At 39.9% G+C, this 20,683-nt stretch overlaps 1 protein-coding gene across 1 annotated transcript in view; it reads left to right on the forward strand.

Annotated features, from left to right (window-relative positions):
- Window positions 1-20,683, forward strand: part of MCPH1 (microcephalin 1) — a 250,386-nt gene that overhangs the window by 90,516 nt on the left and 139,187 nt on the right. The window contains exons 9-10 of the mRNA XM_021694299.2: window positions 5,206-5,243; window positions 7,748-7,910. Coding sequence (XP_021549974.2) covers window positions 5,206-5,243; window positions 7,748-7,910 — 201 coding nt within the window. The remainder of the gene's footprint in view (window positions 1-5,205; window positions 5,244-7,747; window positions 7,911-20,683) is intronic.

Below are 20,683 nucleotides of genomic sequence, written 5' to 3' on the forward strand. Positions count from 1 at the left end.
CCGTAGAAGCAGATAACCCTGAAGGGTGTGTGTGCTGAACATCTCCCAGGTGTCCCATGGAGACACCCAGTAATCTTTTGTTCCATTTCAAAATATTTCACAATTTTCTCCTCTAGCCTTGATTCTACAACTAACTCTTCTAAATATTTACTTTATCATGTATCTATTTCTCCCTCCGTCAACCATCTTATTTTGTTATTCATTTTTAAGTTGCAGATACCAATCCATGTCATTGTATAAGGAGCTTCCTTGATTAATCGAGGGAATTCTATTGCATATATTTTCTAATGTGTAATTCATAAGTAATTCATGTAATTCATAAGATAAGTAAATATGCTTACTCTTAATAACAACATTGCTCCTTTTCTCTCATCACTGTATTTCAGGCCAGGAATATTTGTCACACCAGTCTGAATGTGTGCTCTCTGTCATGGCACTCATTCGCGTGGGACTCCTGGGAGAGTTTGTCTCTTGTAGGTTCTGGGGCTGGGCGGTGTCAGTGAACCTTTCATCTTCTAGATTCCTTATCCGATATCTACAAGTCAGATTGTTTGTTTTGCCTTCTTTATATTTTTTCTTTTTTTAGACTTTTACTTTGGGGGTTGAGTTTCCTTATATACAACCGTTTCTCTCCCTCAGCCTAGGAGAGATGTCCCTGGGCTGTCAAGCTTCTGGTTGGCTTAACTGTTTGAACTTCTTCTACTCAGACTTAACAGGGGTTATTGATTTTATATGATTTTCTCTTTTTGAGTGATAGTAACAGATTAATTATATTCATATGTTCATATATATGAACAATGAGACGTGAAGCCACCAGAGGCTGTGAGAATTAGAGTGACTCAATCTAACGTGTGTTTCCACAGTGTGGCCCTGGCTGTGTGTTGAGCATTGACTGAAGTCTCCAGGATTTTAGCAGGGAGATGATTTAAGTGGCTTTGACAGTGACCCACGTGAGATGCTGACATGTCACAAGTGGAGTTGATGAGAAGTGGTCAGATTCTAGATACATCTGCAAGGTTGAGTTGATAGGATGAGTTGATGGATCGGATGTGGGGTACGAGAAAATAATGAAGAGAATGATGATGAAAATGCTTTTGACCTGAGCAGGAGTGGAATTGCCACTAAACCAGTGAGGCTGTGGAAGGAGTGGGTTTGGGAGAGAAGATTGGTAGTGTAATTGTTTTATTGTGATAAAATACATACAACATAGCATTTGCCATTTTAATCATTTTTTAAGTGTACGGTTCAGTGTCAGTGTTCACTGTTATGCAATCATCATCACTATCTCTTTCCAAAACATTTTCTTCATTCCAGAATAAAACTTGGAACTCATTAAGCAACAACTCCCCATCCCCCACCCCACCCCTGGCCCCTGGGAGTCTGTTCTATTTTCTGTCTCTGTGAATTTACCTATTCTAGATATTTTATATAAGTAGAGTCATACAATATTTGCCTTGTATGTCTGGCTTTTTTCACTTAGCACACTGTTTTCAGAGTCATCCATGTTGTCATATGTATTAGAGCTAATTCATTACTTTTTATGGCTGAATAATAATACTGTATTGCATGTAAACGGCAGATTAATCATATCCATTCATCTATTGGGCACGTAGGCAGTTTCCACCCTTTGACTCTTATGAATAATGCTGTGCCGACAATTCTCACACAAGTATCTGAGTCCCTGTTTTCAGTCCTTTTTGGTAAATACCTTGGAGTAAGTGTTTTGACTGTATGGTAATTCTGGGTTTAACTTTCTGAGGAACCACCAAACTGTTTTCCACAATAGCAGCATCATACTTAAAAATCAACACTTGTCATTTTTCACATTTTTGATTGTAGCCAACCTAGCAGGTATGAAGGGGTATCTCACTGAGGTTTTGTTTTGGATTTCCCTATTTAGTGATGTTGAACATCTTCTCATGTGCTCATTGTCCATTTGCTTTTCTTCTTTGGAAGAAATGTCTATTCAAGTTATTTGCCCATTTTTTAAAAAGATTTCTTTATTTATTTTAGAGAGAAAGGGAGAGAGTGAGAGCACAAGTAGGAGGGGCAGAGAGGGAGAGGGAGAAACTCCCAAGCAGACTCTATGCTGAGTGCAGAGCCTGATGTGGGGCTCACTCCCAGGACCCTGAGATCACGACCTGAGTCAAAATCAAGAGTCAGATGCTTACCAGACTGAGTCCCCCAAGCACCCCTGCCCATTTTTAAAATGAGTTGTTTGTCTTCTTGTCGTTGTTGAGTTGTAGGAGTTCTTTATGTATTCTGGATATTAAACCCTTCTCAGATATATGATTGGCAGATATTTTGTCCTATTCTGTGGATTATCTTTTTCATTCTCTTGATAGTATTTTCTGATGCATCAAAGTTTTTAATTTTGATGCATTCCAATTTATTTATTTATTTATTTCTATTTTTGCCCTATTTAAGGAACTATTGCCAAATCCAGGGTCATGAAGATTTTCCCTTATGTTTTCTTCTGAGAGTTCTATAGCTTTAGCTCTTAAATTTAGGTCTTTGATCCACTTTGAGTAAATCTTTGTATGCGGTGTAAAGTAGAGGTCCAACATTGTTTTTGTCTGTGGCTATCTTGTTCTCCCAGCACCATTTGTTGAAGAGACTATTCTTTACACATGAATGGTCTGTGCACCCACCCTGGTCAAAAATCAGTTGACCTTAGATGTGAAAGTTTATTTCTGGGCTTTCAGCTCTGTATTCATATCTGTTCTTCTCTTATCTGTGTTCGTATCTGTTCTTATGCCAATACCATACAGTGTTGATTACTGTAATTTTATAGTAAGTTTTGTAATTGGGAAGCATCAGACCAGCTTTGTGTTTCCTTTTCCAGATTATTTTGGCTATTTTGGGTTTTGTTGGAATTCCATATGAATTTTGGGATGTGTTTTTCCATTTCTATAAAACTCACCATTGGGATTTTGATAGAGATTGCATTAAAGGTGCTTTAGACAGTCTTGTCATCTTATAATATTAAGTTTTCCAGTGCATAAACACAGGATGTCTTTCCATGTATTTAGGTCCTTTCAAATTTCTTTCATCGATTTTTTTTTTTTTTTTAATTTTCAGTGTATGGTGTTTGCGTCTCTTTTATTAACTTTATTTCCAAGTATTCTTTGGGACACTAATATAAATGAAATTATTTCTTAATTTCCTTTTCTGATCATTATTCATGTATAGAAATACAACTGATTTTTGCACACTGATTTTTGTATCCTGTGACTTTGCTGGATTCATTTATGAGTTCTAACAGTTTTTCTGTGTTCTCTAGAGTTTTCTGTATATAAGATCATCTCATTTATGAGTAGAGATAGGTTTACTTCTTTTCCAATTTGGGTATCTTTTATTTCATTTTTCTTGCCTAATTGCCTGACTGGAATAGTATCTCAGTTTTGGACAAGTTGAATTCAAGACCCTTATTAGACCTCCAGATGGCCCTCCTTAATGTAGTCAGTAGTCTGGGTATCAGGAAATAGATCTGAGTATCAGGAAATAGGTCTGTGCTAGAGATACAAAATTGGGGATTGTGAGCATGTGGGCTGATTTGTAAAGCCATGAGGCTGTGTGAAAGATCACCTGGAGAGGGGGTGCAGGTAAAGAAGGGCAAAGCCATGGAGAGGTAGCCCAGCCTTGGAGAAGTCAGGAGATTTCCTTTTCCCTTCCGCTACCTTCCGTGGGTTACTTTCCCCAGATTACACTCCACTGGCATCTTTTGTAGATGTCGTGGAAGGAGCGCCTCTTGGACTTTATTTGGGGCTGGTCACATCACTGCATAGCTTTCATTCAAGAATAACATTGAAGATCGTGATTAGGTTCCCCCAGAATCTCCCTGCATAGCTTTCATTCAAGGATAACATGGAAGATCGTGATAGGCTCCCCCAGAATCTCCCTGCATAGCTTTCATTCAAGGATAACATCGAAGATCGTGATTAGGTTCCTCCAGAATCTCCCTTGGTGATTAGAGACTCCTACATAAAGGTCTTGTCTCCACAGACTGAGCCCACAAAGCTATGCTGTAGTTGTTCGCTTTGTATGCAAAACAGATGAGAGCTAACAATAGACTATTCTGGAGGGACAACTGACAAGAGGTCAGCGATCATCCTGACTTAGCGCATCTGACACTTCTTTGAGTTCTTCCTTTGACTATCTTTTTGATTCATATTACCTCTTCATTCTCATTCCTCTACTTTCCCCAAATATACCCATACAGTACACAGGCCCCTTCTACTCCACCATACATGTCGACATAGGGTCCTTTGAATGCCTTTTGTTCCTTCTCATTTATTCACATGACCTTTCAAGACACAGTAAGTGTGTGATGGTTAGTTCATGGTTATACTACACAGTGGTTGCATTCAGTGTATCATCTCAGTTACAAAAATGTATGGATAATGTGAGTCCATTTTATTTTAATTATATATATACATACACTCCCATGGAAAGAACATTTGGCAGAATATATACCGAATTATTAAACAGTAGTCTTTTCTGGCTGGTAGAATTATAAGGGAATTTATATTTCTAATGACATATTTCCAAAGCACTTAATATATATGTTTTTATGCCATCAACATGTACCTATATAAGTAAAAATGGTATTTAAAAACTTACTTAAAAAAAAAAAATAAACTTTACAGTTCCAATTAATAGCAGATGCTAACCCATGAAGAAGCAGTCCCGTTATTTGAGCCTCTGTGTGCAAGAGGTTAAAGCATTTGAGGGACCCAGGCACCAGGAGCACGAGTAGTATTGTGTATGTGTGACTGAAGCAGGGCTAGAGTCGCCTAGAAACCTTAGAAAAATGGCTCTTCAGCCTGCAAAAAATGCCTTCTTACCCTCTTCTTCCTTGCAAGTCCCTAAGCAGAATGGCACATTTAGAGGTCCGCTAGCTAACTAGGAGAATAGACTTCTGGAGGGAAGCTTTTTTGTCCCCCCCCCACCACACACACTCCTCTACCTCATGTTCTGGAATTATTTTGGATTGGTTTGGGGATAGTATCTGAGTTTGTATCTCTCGGGCTGTTTTTTTTTTTTTTCCAGTAATTTAAAGTTTTTTTACTTTGATATATGCTTAAATGTTTATTTTTTAAGTGATGTAACTTTTCAAAAAATGTATTAAAGTTAATTTCTGTGGGAAAAAATGTTTTTTATACTTCTGACTGTTTTTTGTTCCTTCTCTTTTGAAATCTCTAGCCAACAAGAACATTAGTCATGACAAGCATGCCATCTGAGTAAGTACTCATTGTTTTGATAACTTTCTACTCAATGTAAAATTTTAGATTTTTCTTTCGTATACTGTGATGCTGTGCTTTTAAGGCAGTTTGTAGCTTTGCACTATGTTGCTGTTACTCTATAAAATTGATGTTGGAGTTAGAAGAACACTGGAAATAAAAAAAGGTGGTTAAAAGACTATGAGCAGTTTAGCGCTGAAGACTTTGTTTACATAGCATTAAGAGGTATTGTAGTATTTTGCTGTTCCTCTTGCTTGCTTCGTATTTACTGTCTCTGTGTGTCCACCACTTACACCCCATGGAAGTTCAATAAATGGAGCATCACTGGCTGAATCCCTCAAAGTTCTTAAGGAAACACTTTGCTGGGAAGCTCTCTACAACTCTATTAAACCCTCTATCTACACATTTTGGGAAAGAGTTAAGAGCTTGCTGGCACGCTCTTATCATCTTCCTTAAACATTTAACACAATATATAGCACATCCAACAAAAATACAGCACCATATTCTTCGTAACAGATTTTTGAGTTCCTGTTTAAAGGGGAAAACCATGTGTTTTGTTTTGTTTTGTTTTTTTTTAGTATCAATCATACATTTTAAGGTATTCGTCAAAACATTGGGACATTTCAGTGAAAAATAGCCTGCAAAAAATTGCATGCTTATAATACTTTCTGTTGTAGGATCCTTTTCCTACCCATGGCATATGAAATCGAAAGGACTGATACTTCAAACACTACATTAGCTAGTGAAAAAGGAGCACTCTCACAATTTTTGTTAATCTCTTACGAAATATACTGAACATTCTAAATCATCTAATATGGAAGTGAAAATTGAGGATGGTGGGTGTGATATTTTAAAAAAATATATATTTTTGCCCCCAATCTAAAACACATTAGTAAATAGTTATTTTCTCCATCCAAGTTTTAAAAATCAAACTTTTTATTTAAGCTGTATTCTCTTTTTATTATTTTTCTCTCCCCACCCCCAACATATACTTCTTGTCTGACACTAAGAACAAGACCTAGACGTTCCGATGCCACATTGATTAGCTGTGTCTCAAAGAGACACTTGTTGTTGATTAACACATCCAACAAATAGCAGGCAGCTACCAGACTTGGAATAAGGAAAATCATTGATACATGGAAATGCAGGGGTCTGGAGAGCGTATGGTTTAGAGCTTTTCACTTCCTTATGCTTTTGTTTTCTTTATGTTTCCCCCAAATTTAATATTTTCCATCACCCCAATAAGCACAGATTCTCTGGTTGAAGTGGTGATGGGGCCCAGGTCTTGCCCCAGTCTTTTTTTGCCCTAGGGATCTCTAAGAATTTGAAGTGTGGTACAGTGCTGCCCTTTCATTTCACTTGTAAAGAAATAGGTCTTGAGATTGACATGCCCAAGATGGTAGAGATAAAACTAGGAAGCACTGTGAAGTCCATGGGGCATTTTTAGAGGTGGCCGTCGCAGTGGCAAGAACAGCCTCTTTCTCTTCGTAATAATTTTTGGAGAGGAGAGAAATTTATCTCTTAACTCATTGGGTACGTCGTAGTGTGGCTTAGAAAGCCCTTCATGTCCTTTGTATTTCATGGGGGATTTCCCAAACTTGGAGGGAGAAGGAAATGCAATGTGTCAGAGCCAAGGGCTTTTTAGTAAGGTGATTGTAAAGGGGAGAGAGGAAAAATGGTGAGCAATTTGTTGAGGAAGTTGGGAAGAATATATATTTCTTTTTTTTTTTTTTTAAAGATTTTATTTATTTATTTGAGAGAGAGAATGAGACAGAGAGCATGAGAGAGGGGAGGGTCAGAGGGAGAAGCAGACTCCCCACTGAGCAGGGAACCCGATGCGGGACTCGATCCAGGGACTCCAGGATCATGACCTGAGCTGAAGGCAGCCGCTTAACCGACTGAGCCACCCAGGCGCCCAGAATATATATTTCTTAAAAGGTACTTAAGGCACTAATGGAATGACAGACCAGAAGACAAACGATGATGGGCTTTGCAGAAATAAGGAGCCTCTGCCAAATTTGCCCTAAGGTTTGATCTGATAATGTAATGAACAGGGCCCTTTTCCCCCTCTTACTAGAATAAACTGTATGTGTGAATTCAAAAATGTTATATTTCAAAGAAAATAAGCAAGTGATAAGCTTGGTCCTGAATGTGCGCAGGTTGGTTCAGATCTGTCTGAGAAGTAATGGTGGTGGGAAGAGCTAGGACCATTTCTGATGCTTGCTGTGTTCCCGCCCATGGGCATCTGGCGAAGTCACTTAAGCCTGGGGCAGCTTCGTCAGCCATTAAAATAGACAGTTGGAGCTGAGAACTGAAGTTTTTTTATTTCCCCAAATTTTATGTCATTGATTGTAAAGAAATTAAAATGTGAGCCCCATAGCTGAGATCAACGTAGATTTTTAGCTTTCTAGATTTTTTTTTTTAATTATTCAATGTAATCACCTTGATGTTCATATGCAGGAAACATTGTCATTTTGTTGATTTTTTCCCCTCCTATTTAACAGAAAGCAGAACATCATCATCCAGGTGGTGCATAAATTGAAGGGCTTTTCATTTGCCCGGGAAGTGTGTGACACTACTACTCACGTGCTCGCCGGGAATCCTCTGCGCACCCTGAACGTGCTGCTGGGAATTGCACGTGGCTGCTGGATTCTCTCTTATGAATGGGTAAGCCGCTGTGTAAGCAGATGTTGCAAATACATATATGAAAACAGAAGGTGCTTCTATAGATGTGGTCATTCTGAGGCGGTGACACTAGATCACTAGATTCGCATTTGTGTGAATTTGCACACTTCCCTGTGAGCAGAGAATCCCGTCTGTTCTCTCCTTGAACTCTTCTCCCTTTGGCCCAGCACCTCCAGCCACTGCCGATCTCTTGGGAACGGGAGTGTGGTGAGGACCGAAAGCAGAAGAGTGGCCTTCTGGATACAGACCTCAGCCACTGGCAGAAATAAGATTAGAACAGGCTTGGCATGAAAACACAAAATGCGTGTTCTCACAGTCAAATGAACTTTCTTCTGTGTTTGACCAAGAAATAATGTGACCTATGTTAGTGATGGTTTAAAAAGCCAAAAGAATTCAGTGATTGTTTTTACAGATGGATTTACTTAGGATGAAACATGTTCATTTAATCCCATTTAGATATGTTTTATCTTACACATATCTATCTGTAACATAACTTGCCCTTATTTCTGTGCATTAAAGGTAGTTTTTTAAAAAAATCATTGTTTTCATTATTCATAGTAATTGAGATTGTTAGTTACTCTTTCTATTTTTACTTTGATCCTCAACCTATGGTCCCTCCAAAGCATTGCTATCTGATGAGAGTACTGTCATTTCTTACTTGTGTTGCTGTATTGAATATGCTACATATCCACCCTCCTTCCTCCTCCCCCTAAGAATATATTATATTAATACTGTGTTAATTTAAGCCAGTAGAATTATAATACGCAAACAAACTACAGATGTATTTTTAAGAACTGCTGTGGTCTTTTTCATGTCATGACTTAACCCCGCAGCGCTCTGGTATAAGATGTTTGTGACATTAGTGCTTAAAGTCATGAAGTGGAAAAGTGTGAAATTCCCCCCAAAAAGTACTATTTGCATTGGTGGCAACTAGGGACTACCTTACCTAATTATATATTTGTACTCATCCCCATTTATTTGTAAGAAATATCATTTATACCTCCAGCTTCCATGAATGAATACCCTGTCTTCCTTTTCTCCAATTCACAATGTTTCTGTGTCTTTATCAGTCAGCTCTTCCTTCCCTCATGTCTCAGAGGAAAAAATGTTCTTTATCTTTTATGAGGATATACATCTGTGCTTGATTCTGTACCTAATCTATTCTTCTGGGACTTTGAGCAGAGAGATCAGACATGAGAATCAGTATTTACTGTTGCCATGTGTAAAGACCAACTCCCTTGATGCCTCCGTGTTTCTGCTCGGTGTACTGCCAATATTCTCCCACTAATCATACATAGAAACAGAGCCAGATGCAAATTTAGCATATGGTTAACTATATGTGGGATTAACCACTACACATGAGAAAGGCAGGAAGTGAAACCTGTTATTTAGTGAACTTCCAGTGCTCAGGCAGAACCTGGGCCACTTGGTCACATGAGTGAATGAATGAAGTACAACTGCAATAAGGTAGGAAAATGAAATAAAAGACATTTAGGTTAGAGAGGAAGAAATGGTATTGTTTCTATTCATAGACACCATGATTGTCCATGTAGACAATCACAAGAAATCTACAAAAAAGCTCTCAGAACAAATTGCCAAGATAAAAGGATGTAATAATACAGGGTTGACATTGAAATACTCAAGTGTAAATCTGACATAAAAGTATGTGCAGGATCTGTATGCTGAAAACTATAAAATACTGGTTAAAAAAATTAACTAATAAATGGAGAGACATACTATGTTCATGGATTAGAAGACACAGTATAGTTAAAATGTCACTCCTCCCTAAAACAATCTATAGATTTAATACATTCCCAATTAAAATCTCAGGAGTATTCTTTGAAGATACAGATAAGCTGATTCTAAACTATATACATATTCATGTATATGTAGATATGTATATAAATATACAGATATATGTATATTCTAAGCTATATACATATACATACATGTACATATAGACATACATATATACATACATACATATATACATATATGTACACACACACATATATATGTAGAAAGAGAGGGAGAGAGAGGGGAACTAGCATAGTTAAAACAATTTTGAAAGAGAAGAATAAAGTTGGAGGGCTAACATGATCTGATTTTTAAAGCATCCTTTAAAGCCTCTATAATCAAGGCAATTCAGTGTCTGGGAAGACAGATAATGAAACAGAATGGAGAGTTCAGAAATAGACCCACAAATATGGCCCAATGGTTTTTGACCAAGAACCAAAGGCAATTAAGTGGAAGAAAGTAAGTCTTTTCAGTAAAAGGTGCTGGACATCTGCAGACCAAAACTGGACCTGTGCCTCACACCATATACAAAGATTACCTCAGAATGGATCAGACTAAAATGTAGAATATAAAATGCTTAAAAGTACATAGGATATGACCCAGGTTTAGGTGGAGAGTTCTTTTTTTAAAATTTTATTTATTTGAGAGAGAGAGAGAGAACATGATCAGGGGGAGCGGCAGTGGGATAGGGAGAAGCAGACTCCCTGTGGAGCACAGAGCCCGATGCAGAGCTTGATCCCAGGACACTGAGATCATGACCTGAGCTGAAGGCAGATGCTTAACCGACTGCGCCTCCCAGGTGTTCCTAGAGTTCTTAGATACAACATGTAAAGCATGATGTATAAAAGGAAAAATGATAAATGACACTTCATCAAGTGTAAAAACTTATACTCTATGAAGAACATTGTAAGGAAGCCAGTAGAAAACATTTGCACATCTCATCTGACAAAAGACTTAAATGCAAAATATATAAATAAGAAACAACCCAAACAAAAAAATAGCCAAAAGCATTTTTTTGAACACTCTACCAAAGATATGCAGATGAAAAGATGCTCAACATCATTAGAGAAATACGATTTACAACCACAGTGAGATACCACCACATATTTAACAGAATGGCTAAATTACAAAGTCCGTCGACAATCCTCTAGAAAAGATGCAGAGCACCATACACCGCTGGTGAGGGTGGAAGGTGGTACAGCCATTCCAAAAAATAGTTGGGAAATTTCATGTGATGTTAAATGTATACTCACCATGTCACTCAGCAACCCTGCTGCCAGGTGTTTGCCCTAGAGAAATGAAAGCTCACGCTCAGACAAAAAAACCTGTATATGAATATCATGAACATTTGTAGCAACTTTGCTTATAATCACCAAAACCTGACAACAACACAAATGTCCCTCATAGGGTAAAGGGATAAATAAACTTCCATACTGTGGAATACTGCTCAGTAATAAAAGACAACTGTGATAGGGGCCCCTGGGTGGCTCAGTCTGTTAAGTGTCCCACTCTGGTTACTGCTCAGGTCCTAATCTGAGGGTCATGAGATCGAGCCCCACGTTGGGCTCTGCACTCAGCGTGGAGCCTGCTTAGGCTTCTTTCCCTCTTTTTCTTCCTCCCCGTCTGCCCCTCACCCCACTTGGCACTCTTTCCCTCTCTCTCCCTCTCTCTCTCAAGTAAATAAATAAAATCTTATTAAAAAAAAAAAAAAGACAACCATAATTCTTGCCACAACTTGGATGAATCTCTTGCATTGTGGAGTCCCTGCTGGTGAACCAGCTGACCGGAGGATGGGATGGTCCCCTTCTCCCTTTACAGCGCTGCCCAGGCTCCACTCCCCCCGGCTGCACCCCCTTCTCCCATGGAACCCCTGGCCTCCAGGTGTCAGGCTGCTGGAGTTCCCAGACAGCTTCTATGAAGTCAGCACTCCAGGTCCAGTCCTCAAGGCAGTGACTGCTACAGTGAGGGTGGGATCCCGAAGGCAGGACCAGTATGTTTGAGGAATAATAAGAAGGCTCGGTTAGGGCTCACCAAGAGTAAAAGTAGGCGATGAGATGAGAGAGCCAATGTTTGGATAATCTTCCTGTGTCATGATGAACTATCAGGAAGTTTCTGTCCAGGGAGTGAGATGCTCTGAGCTGTGTTGCTCAGAGGATGGTGGTTGCTGCATGGAGAGCTCACTGTGGGGAAGAAGGAGGAGCATCAGGGAACCTGCTGGCAGACTGTTTCCTTCGTTGTCCAGTGAGAGAAAACTGCAGCTGGGACTGGGTGGCGAGACGCTCTGATTTGGACAGTACCGTGAGGCTGGAGTTGGGTGGCTTTACCATGGATAGGCTGCAGCGTGTGAGGGGAAGGAGTTAGCGGATGGTGCCGGCGCTGTTGACTTGAACAGCCGTAAAAAAGTTGTTACCAAGATGGTTTAACAAAGATCCTTTATGAGGGGTGCCTGGGTGGCTCAGTCGTTAAGCGTCTGCCTTCGGCTCAGGTCATGGGGTCCTGGGATCGAGCCCCACATCAGGCTTCCTGCTCCGCGGGAAGCCTGCTTCTCTCTCTCCCACTCCCCCTGCTTGTGTTCCCTCTCTCGCTGTGTCTCTCTCTGTCAAATAAATAAATAAAATCTTTAAAAAAAAAAAGATCCTTTATGATTTAAGAGGAATACATTTGGGTGGGCTGCCGTTTCGTTTTGTGCACCAAGACCAACATCATGAACCTGTAAGGGAAACCAATGCCAAGACAAGATGTGGTCGAGACGGCACGTCCCCTGCCGGCACCACGGGTGCCCGGACCATGAATCTGGCACAGGGGACCCTGCCAGTTTAGTGCAATGGCCTCTGCTCTCTCTGGCCCCCACAAGCTGGGTACCAAGTGGTGGTAGCCCTAGGAGGCCACATGTCACCCGTGGATCCTTGCCAGATACTCAGCCAACGCAGCCAGAAGCAGTTCTCTTAACTAAGCCCAGGTGGCACCACCTTGAATAATGTCTTCTTCTGAGGAGTCCATGGTACTGTATTCGTTTCCTGTGGCTGCTGTAACAAAGTGCCACAGATTTATTAGCTTAAAAGTAGCACAAATTTATTCTCTTACAGTTTTTGGAGGTCAGGAATCCAAAATAGGTTTCACGGGGCTCAAGCCCAGGTGTTGTCAGGGCCGCATTCCTTCCAGAATCTCTAGGGCAGAGTCTGTTTCTTGCCTTTTCCAGCTTTAAAGGCCACCTGCATTCCTTGGCTTGTGGCCGCTGGCAGCAGTCACATCCTTGTGACTTCTCTTGTCACACCCCTGATTTCTTGCCTCTGTCTTTCACTTATAAGGACCCTTGTGTTCTCATGGGGCCAACCTAGATACCCCGGATAGCTGCCTATCTCAAGGTCCCTGACTTCATTGCATCTGCAATGTCCCCTTCACCGTGGAAGGTAACATATTAGCAGATTCTGAGGTTCAGCTGTGGACAGCTTCTAGGGGGTTCATCATTCTGCAATCCCACAAGTACAAATATATTAATTCCATAAGTGCTATATTATCTACTTCACTGGACTCCAGGTTGATAACTTTTAATCAGTATGAATTCTGTAAGGATGAGCTTCAGGAAAGCTTAGAAAGATGCAGAGGGTAGGTGGCTATGTGAAGAGGCAGAGCTTGGAGTGATGTATCTACAAGCCAAAGAACACCAAGGATTTCCAGCAGCCAAGGGAATCTTGGACCAGAAATCTCCCTTAGAGTGTCCAGAAGGAACCAGCTCTGCCAATATGTTTATTTAGGACTTCTTGTCTTCAGAACTGGCTTTGTGGATTATAAATAAGAAGAAAGACAGTTGAGAAATAGAGAACATTAAGAAAAAAAATAAAGAAATGCCTACAAAAAGTATAAAATACTTTGCCTTGGATCTCTAACTATTTTGAAGCTGTTCATGTTCCTTCATGCTTACTGGGTGATGGTGGTGGGGAGCTAAGCTAGCCTGGAGAGGGAAGACCAGCTATGTGGACCTCTAAGACAAGAGCAAAGACAGGACTGAAACAGCTGTAAGAATGCTGAACCCTGAAAGCCTTCCTCAAGGTTTTTACACTAGCAAGATGGCGCATGAAAGCAATCAGTTAATATTTTTAAATAATACATTGAATATACCAGTATAGTGATTTTAAATAGTGGTAAAGCAGCTGCTTGAAAATTTAATATTATTTTTCCCATACTAAACCACTGATTAAGCCAGTTTCTTCTATAAGATATGACTTCTGACAGGGTCATATATTTGATCTTGGCTTCTACTAGGAAGACCAAAATCAACAAATAGTTATTCAGAGAGAATAGGAATGAAAAGGATATTACTATTTAAATAACTACTCTGAAAGTATACATCCATACACATATGTAAATACATACATGTATGCTCTGTTTGGAGGTCCCCATGTATTTCTGTCATATTATCATCATCATTTACAATGTCCAGATTGGCGGTACTTTTACATCAAGGTTATTTTGAAATAGAAGATTCACAAAAGTATAACAGAAGATCCAGGCTTCTGATGTTTTAACAGTTAGTACGATGATAACATGAAGCAACAGGAAGAATAATTAAGTACAGGAGAGTTCAATGCCGAGCTCCATGGCTGGTCCCAGATCCGGAGATTTCACAGGCTGGAAGTTAACCTCCATCCCCACATACAATGGGAATAGACTCTGTTCAGCTGCTTGGGTGCTGAGAACGGTATGCCTCACTGAGCCACGGTTCCCTGTCTGACACGGAGCTGAGGACCATGCGTCCTTCACAGGATTGTGTGAAAGCTAAGTGTTAAACATGCACCGTGCTCACATCAGTGACTGGCAGGAAGTAAGAACTTAATAAATGTTTGCTTTACAACAGAAATGACAGTGTATCAATTTCCCCAAAGGGCTATGAGAATCACTCACTGTCTACTGTCATCAGTTTTGTCCACAGAATGCATTAACCGTACAATTTAAAAAAGATACTTTTTCTCTGGACGAGTGAGAACTTTACCATGGGCAGTCCATTCTGTCCTCACGAGTCCTGAGGAATGACCAGGAAGGCTCATGAGTACGGCGGGCACGTAGGAGAAGAGAGTCAGTGGGGTCTGACAGGGGAACCCCCAGTGAGGACGAGGGAAACATGGTGGGGTCTGGGTGGGCAATGGGAAGTACGCCCACTTTCATTCTTTGAGGGACCTAGGAAGAGTACCCCTTGGGTATCTGGGGGTAATTCAGTATATTGGAAACCCCACTTCTGTAAAAGCCGCCGTACTACCGATTTTCATATATTTTAACCTTCTCCAAAACCGTCAGAGTAGTGTTGCTGCAAGTGATCACTCTCAGATTTTAAGAGTGATAGTTTTGGCGTTAGTATCTTTCTGTGAAAGCAGCTACGGGCATTACTTTACCAGTGATGCCTAAACATCTCATTACTCGTGAGAAGTACCAATTCCTGGGAAATTGAAAAGGACCAGATCTACTGCGGTGTAAAGTGCCTGTTTGTGTATTCGTGATGTACTTGTGATGTCTGCCAAATGTTTTCTCTCACTGGTGTTGCGTGTTTATTGATTTTAATAGATTATTGCTGACTTGCACTCTTAAGAAAAAAAAAGTTTAGAAATGAACCTAATCTCTTTCCCTGTTTATCTCACTTAAATAGGACAAAGATAATTTCTTCTTGCATGGCCTCCCTCCTTTAATTTTCTAAAAAATGCAATTGCATAAACATGATAAGCTTTTTTTTTTAATCTCTACGTCCAATATGGGGCTCGAACTCATGCGTGATAAACTCTTTTGAGAGAGAATAGCTTCCATTGTCATTTATAAAGCCAAGCGACATAATGTCTAAAGCTCAATACACAATTTAATGTTCATCTGCAACTTGTGTATGCCTTTAGATATGAATTCCTCAGGATGCAATTTTTTTTAGGGCCAAGATTTGAAGTGTCCATATGATACACTTCAAGGACCACGTTGTCTTTGTGTAAAGGAATGACTCTCCCTCTCTCTCTCTCTCTGTGGTCCCCCTCCTTTTTCCTTGTCCCCAATGCAATTTGGGGGATTCTTAAAATATTCCTTTTGGCTAGCTGTATAAGCTTGCCTCCAAGAAAAACATTACTGAGAATGTTTTTATTTCAGGGTTTGTGTGGTATTCTCTGGAAATTGCTTGTAAAGGAGGCTTCTAGCAGTTCTTCAAAATTAGATGGTTGTATGTGGCCCAGTTAGTCATATCAAAAAAATTATGGTGATTTTATAACAAAATTCAGTTTGAATTTTTATTTAAAAAAAATTTATTCTGAAAACTATGTTGGCAATTTGTACGTGTTTACAGTGGTTCCTACTTTCATTGTTAACCTTGCTCTTTTCAGCAGAGAGTAACTTGTGTTTTTCCTGCTTTGTGACTGAATTGTCTGGCAGATACAGAGAAATAGAAAACTGTCGGGAGTTGCTCTGTTTCCTATTCATGGGAGACAGGAAGTAACACAACAGAAAAATAAAGAAATTGATTTGACCAAAGGATCCCTGTAGACCAAAGCTTTTTTGTTATATTGTGTTTAAGCATAGTGCTGTTTGGATTCTTTAGAGACCCTATCTTCTAACTTTCACCTATTTGGTGTTTCCTCCATTCTCCCCTGACTTATCTACAATTCTGCTTTACCTTTATACTGCTTTGTATTCAGTGAAAGCTAGTGAAATGCCCTGTGACCGAGACTTCTTCCTTCTGGCTCCTGTTACATAAAGCTCCTTCTCTGCTTCAAAGACACCACATAGCAGTGAGGAGTGATTCAGCCTATATTCAGGTCAACACACATTGATTCTGAACAGCTTAGGAATAAGGATTGATAGAGAGTCTGAGAGCTAAATTAGTTGTAAATGCAAATATGGAGTTTGGTCAGTTCCACAGCCAAATTTCAAGACACTTTAACTGTTAACAAAAGAACAAAAAAACACTTTATAATCAAGTGTCTCATAAATCAAAGAATGATGTCATAATGAGTTAATTTTCTTGAAATGATGGCATGCAATTGGCTTTCTCACACTGGATTCGGTAAGTGGTGAGTCTGATTTAACTGGTGTGAACATAGAATCAAATGTCAGAGTTAGAACAGAGTAGTTCATGCAGCCTGGATCTCTCGTTGGCTAGTGAAGAAGGCTAAGTTGCTCTCCTAGAATTATGACCAGTGGCAGAACAGGACCCGGAGTCTTGGATTGTCACTGGTGTTCTAGTCCATCATGCTGTCTACCCAAGACTAAAGAGAATCATCTTGAAAACCATTCTCTCTCTCTCTCTCTTTTTTTTTTTGACCTTAACTTCTGAGCACATTCTAAGAATGATGTTTAAGCAAAGTATGCTTGGTGTGCCACATTTATAACTAGGGTTTTTGAGCTGTTTGCTTAAGTTCTGTCTAGCAAATGTTTGTTGGCTGCAGCCGTGGGCTAGGCACTTATAATACCAAGCTGACTAAGGTCTCTTGTTTGTTTCTTTGAATCCACATCGACTTGATTCCGAAGTCCTTCTTACTGTGCCACAGATAATTATACCCTGATAAAGTACTTCCACTTTAAAAAATGTTTTCGTCCCACTGTCTCATTGAGTCCTTACAGAACATTTTTGCAATAGTGTTTAGTGCACAGATTTTGCACTTGTGTTTAGTGATGGAGATACTAGAAAAAATAACCTGTCTGACTTGAATGCGGATCTTTGAAACAGTCTTGATAAAGGCATTGTCCTAAGGCAGTGATCATGAATAGTCATCTCAAAGTACACCTGATTTATAAACTGTCATTATTAAAATAATGGATTCCGTTTATGGAGAAACATGTGGTCTATAGTGTGTTGCTCCTTTCACTGAGGTAGTTACTGAACAATGCCCACGCTCTTCCTCTGCAGAACCTCGGGCAAGCTGCAGTAGAACCTCCCTTGGTACCCCAGGACATAGGTGGTCCCACTCAGATCCTCCATTCTCTCTGCCATCCCTTTGGTTCATCCTGGCCATTCCTCGGGTATGGTTTTTCCACACTGGAGGCACTGTGCTTTCCTAGTTCCATGGGAACTCATGGTGGAGGACAGATAGAAGAAAGAGATTGCCCTGTAAAATCGAGGGCTTTGGAGTTGCCCTTCATGAGAACATTTGAGAAGATAGATTTGTGAACAGGACTTGATCATCATCTAGGATGACTCGTTATGGAGTTTAAAGGAGAGCTGTTTTGTGTATGAGAAGTCTGTGAAGTCACTCTAGACACAACCATGGACTGTAACATGAATGAGATTCCATTGTCATTTTGGGAATTCATATCTTTACATCAATAATTTGTTCTTTAATTTTGTAAAGAGGCCAGATAGAATCTAATTAATACGCCTGGCAAAGAAAGCAAGTGCGTGGGTCTTGAAGCTGAGACTTTGCATGGGAAAGAAAGCCCTGAGGCACTGTGAGTGAGGAGGAGTAGAAGAATAGGTGTTTGGAGAGGCTGACAGCAACCAGGGCACGCGGAGATCATGCTCAGGAGTATGGGAAGCCACTGGAGTATTTGGACTAGAGAGAGACAGACTTTGATCTCTCTGACTTCTGTGTAAAGAAAGGATCGCAGGAAGGTAAGAGTAAGCAGAGTGACCAGAAGAAGGCAGTTAAGATTATCGAGGTCAGAAATTATAATGGCCATGACTAGCATAGTGGCAGATAGGTGGAGAGAAGAGGTCAGACTGGTGTATTTTTTAGGAAGATGTAACAGGATTTGGTAACGCATGGCATGGTATCAATAGAGAAGTCAAGATGGCTCCTCCCTAAATTTTTTACTTGAGCACCTGAGGCAGGGAATACTGGGAGAGAAAAATGTTTGCAGGTTTGGGGTAAAATAAAAAATTCTGATCTACACATATTGGGTGTGAGATTCCTATTAGACATTCAGGCAGAGCTATCACATATCACATTAAGTGTGTGTGTGTGCGCGTGCGTGCATGCGCATGTGTTCAGAGCAAAGGTTAGGACTATAAATATGCCTTTGGGAACCATTTATGCATAGATGGAACTTAAAGCCATGGTACCTAGGAGATGAGCGTACAAGGAGGAGAGAAGCAAAGTTTAACACTGAGCCCTGCTGTGCCAACATTTAAAAGTGAGGAAAGAGGAGGAGGATCAAACAAGGGAGACCAAGAAGGATCGGGCGGTGATGAGGTGGAGCAGCAGGTGAATGGGATACTCTGTTAGAGGAGGGACTGTCTCAGAAAGGAGAGTGTGTTTGATCACGTGGAACACCACTGAAGGATGAATACGATGAAGGCAGAGAAACAGCCTTGTATTCGACTAGATGGTTGCTGTCAGTAGTTTGGAAACAGCAAGTGAAGAAGTAGAAACCGCACAGCTATTTCTAGACCTTTCGCTGTGACTGAATCAGAGACATCAGTCTTGGTAGCTGGATGGGGCAATATAAAAGACGATTCAAGCTTTGTAAGATGACCAGTTGAAAAACGATATTCCTCGTGCTTGACAGTTTGACTTTATCCCAATGAGTTGGGCGTGTGTTTGTGGAGCACCTGGACCTGTTGGCTTAGCAGGAGAGAAGAAACTAGATTGAGGTTATGTATGTGTATTATGTGTATTAAAGCAAAGGTGCCATATTTGGCAAACAATTTAAATGGATGAGGCTGCAAATCAGCAAATCAGGAGATTTGACTTGGGTACTTATTGCCCCCGCCATCCCTCTCAAAATTCTGGCCTTCGGGGACCACACTGTTTTTATTTTGTTTAACTTAGTGCATCTGATGCCAGTTTTCAGTCTTTTTAAACCTCAAATGATCTCCTTCTCATCTTATGACTGAGGACTCTAGGACCTCCCCTTGGTCAATGTGGAGTCGTGTCACAAATTCAAAGCTCATTTTTAGAAAAATTCCAGCTGTACCTACAGGTGCATCTTTGATATGTCACTTCCTCAACTTTCCATTGAATTCCTCAGTTGTCACTTGTGCTCAATCTGACACCCAGTGAAACCGTTCTCATTTGCAGTAACAACACAAGATGTTCCACTTAACTTTAGGTTCTCATCAGAAAAATGCAACCATGGTTCATTCTCTGGGACTTTTTGAACATCTGTCATTTACACATCATTTTAGGCATCTATCAGTAATGCTGGGGACATTGTTAGCTGTCCATTCTTTCAGGTTGCTAAGCTCTATACCCAAGTTAAAATAAGTTGCTAAAGAATAGCACACTTGAACTCTTGTCTGCCTAAGTACCTCTGTGAATTAGGCTTTAGTGATAATACTAGGTTTTGAGGAGCGCTGATGTAAGAAATAACAGGATTTTAGACAACTGTCATATCTTCTTCAAAACTATAGTTGACAACATTGTACATTTTGCTACCTGATACTTTTTATGTATAATCCACACAATACATTTCTCCTTAAATTCATTGCCCTGGAATGTTCTCTACAGGAAATTTTTTAGGCTTTTCTTTACCAGAGAACGAGAAATATGTAACTAAAAGTGGTTTTATCAACTAAAATAGCAGCTCGCCTTAGGTGCATGATGGATCTATTTCTTAGTTCTTTGGAGTTGGTTTTTCTTCTCACCACTGGAGAGTACATAGAGAAACACCTTCAGTACATAGAGAAACACCTCTCCACCGAATTTTGTTTTATATAATTCCTTCAAGATTTTATTTTTAGGTAATCTCTACACCCAACGTGGGACTCAAACTCACAACCTTGGGATCGAGAGTCACATGCTCTACCAACTGAGCTAGCCAAGCGCCCCCCCTTATATAATTCTCTTTTATTTTGGTCTTGTTAGATAATAACAAAACAAGAAAGAATAGTATACAAATACTTAATGTTATTCACAATTTTTTAGTTGAGGTATAACTGACATATAACATTTTATTAGTTTCAGACATACAACATAACAATTCAAGATTTGTAAATGTTATGAAACTATCACCACAATAAGTCTACCTAATACCCGTCACCATACACAGTTGTAAAA

Source organism: Neomonachus schauinslandi, chromosome 2 (assembly GCF_002201575.2).
Source record: "Neomonachus schauinslandi chromosome 2, ASM220157v2, whole genome shotgun sequence".
NCBI lineage: Eukaryota > Metazoa > Chordata > Mammalia > Carnivora > Phocidae > Neomonachus > Neomonachus schauinslandi.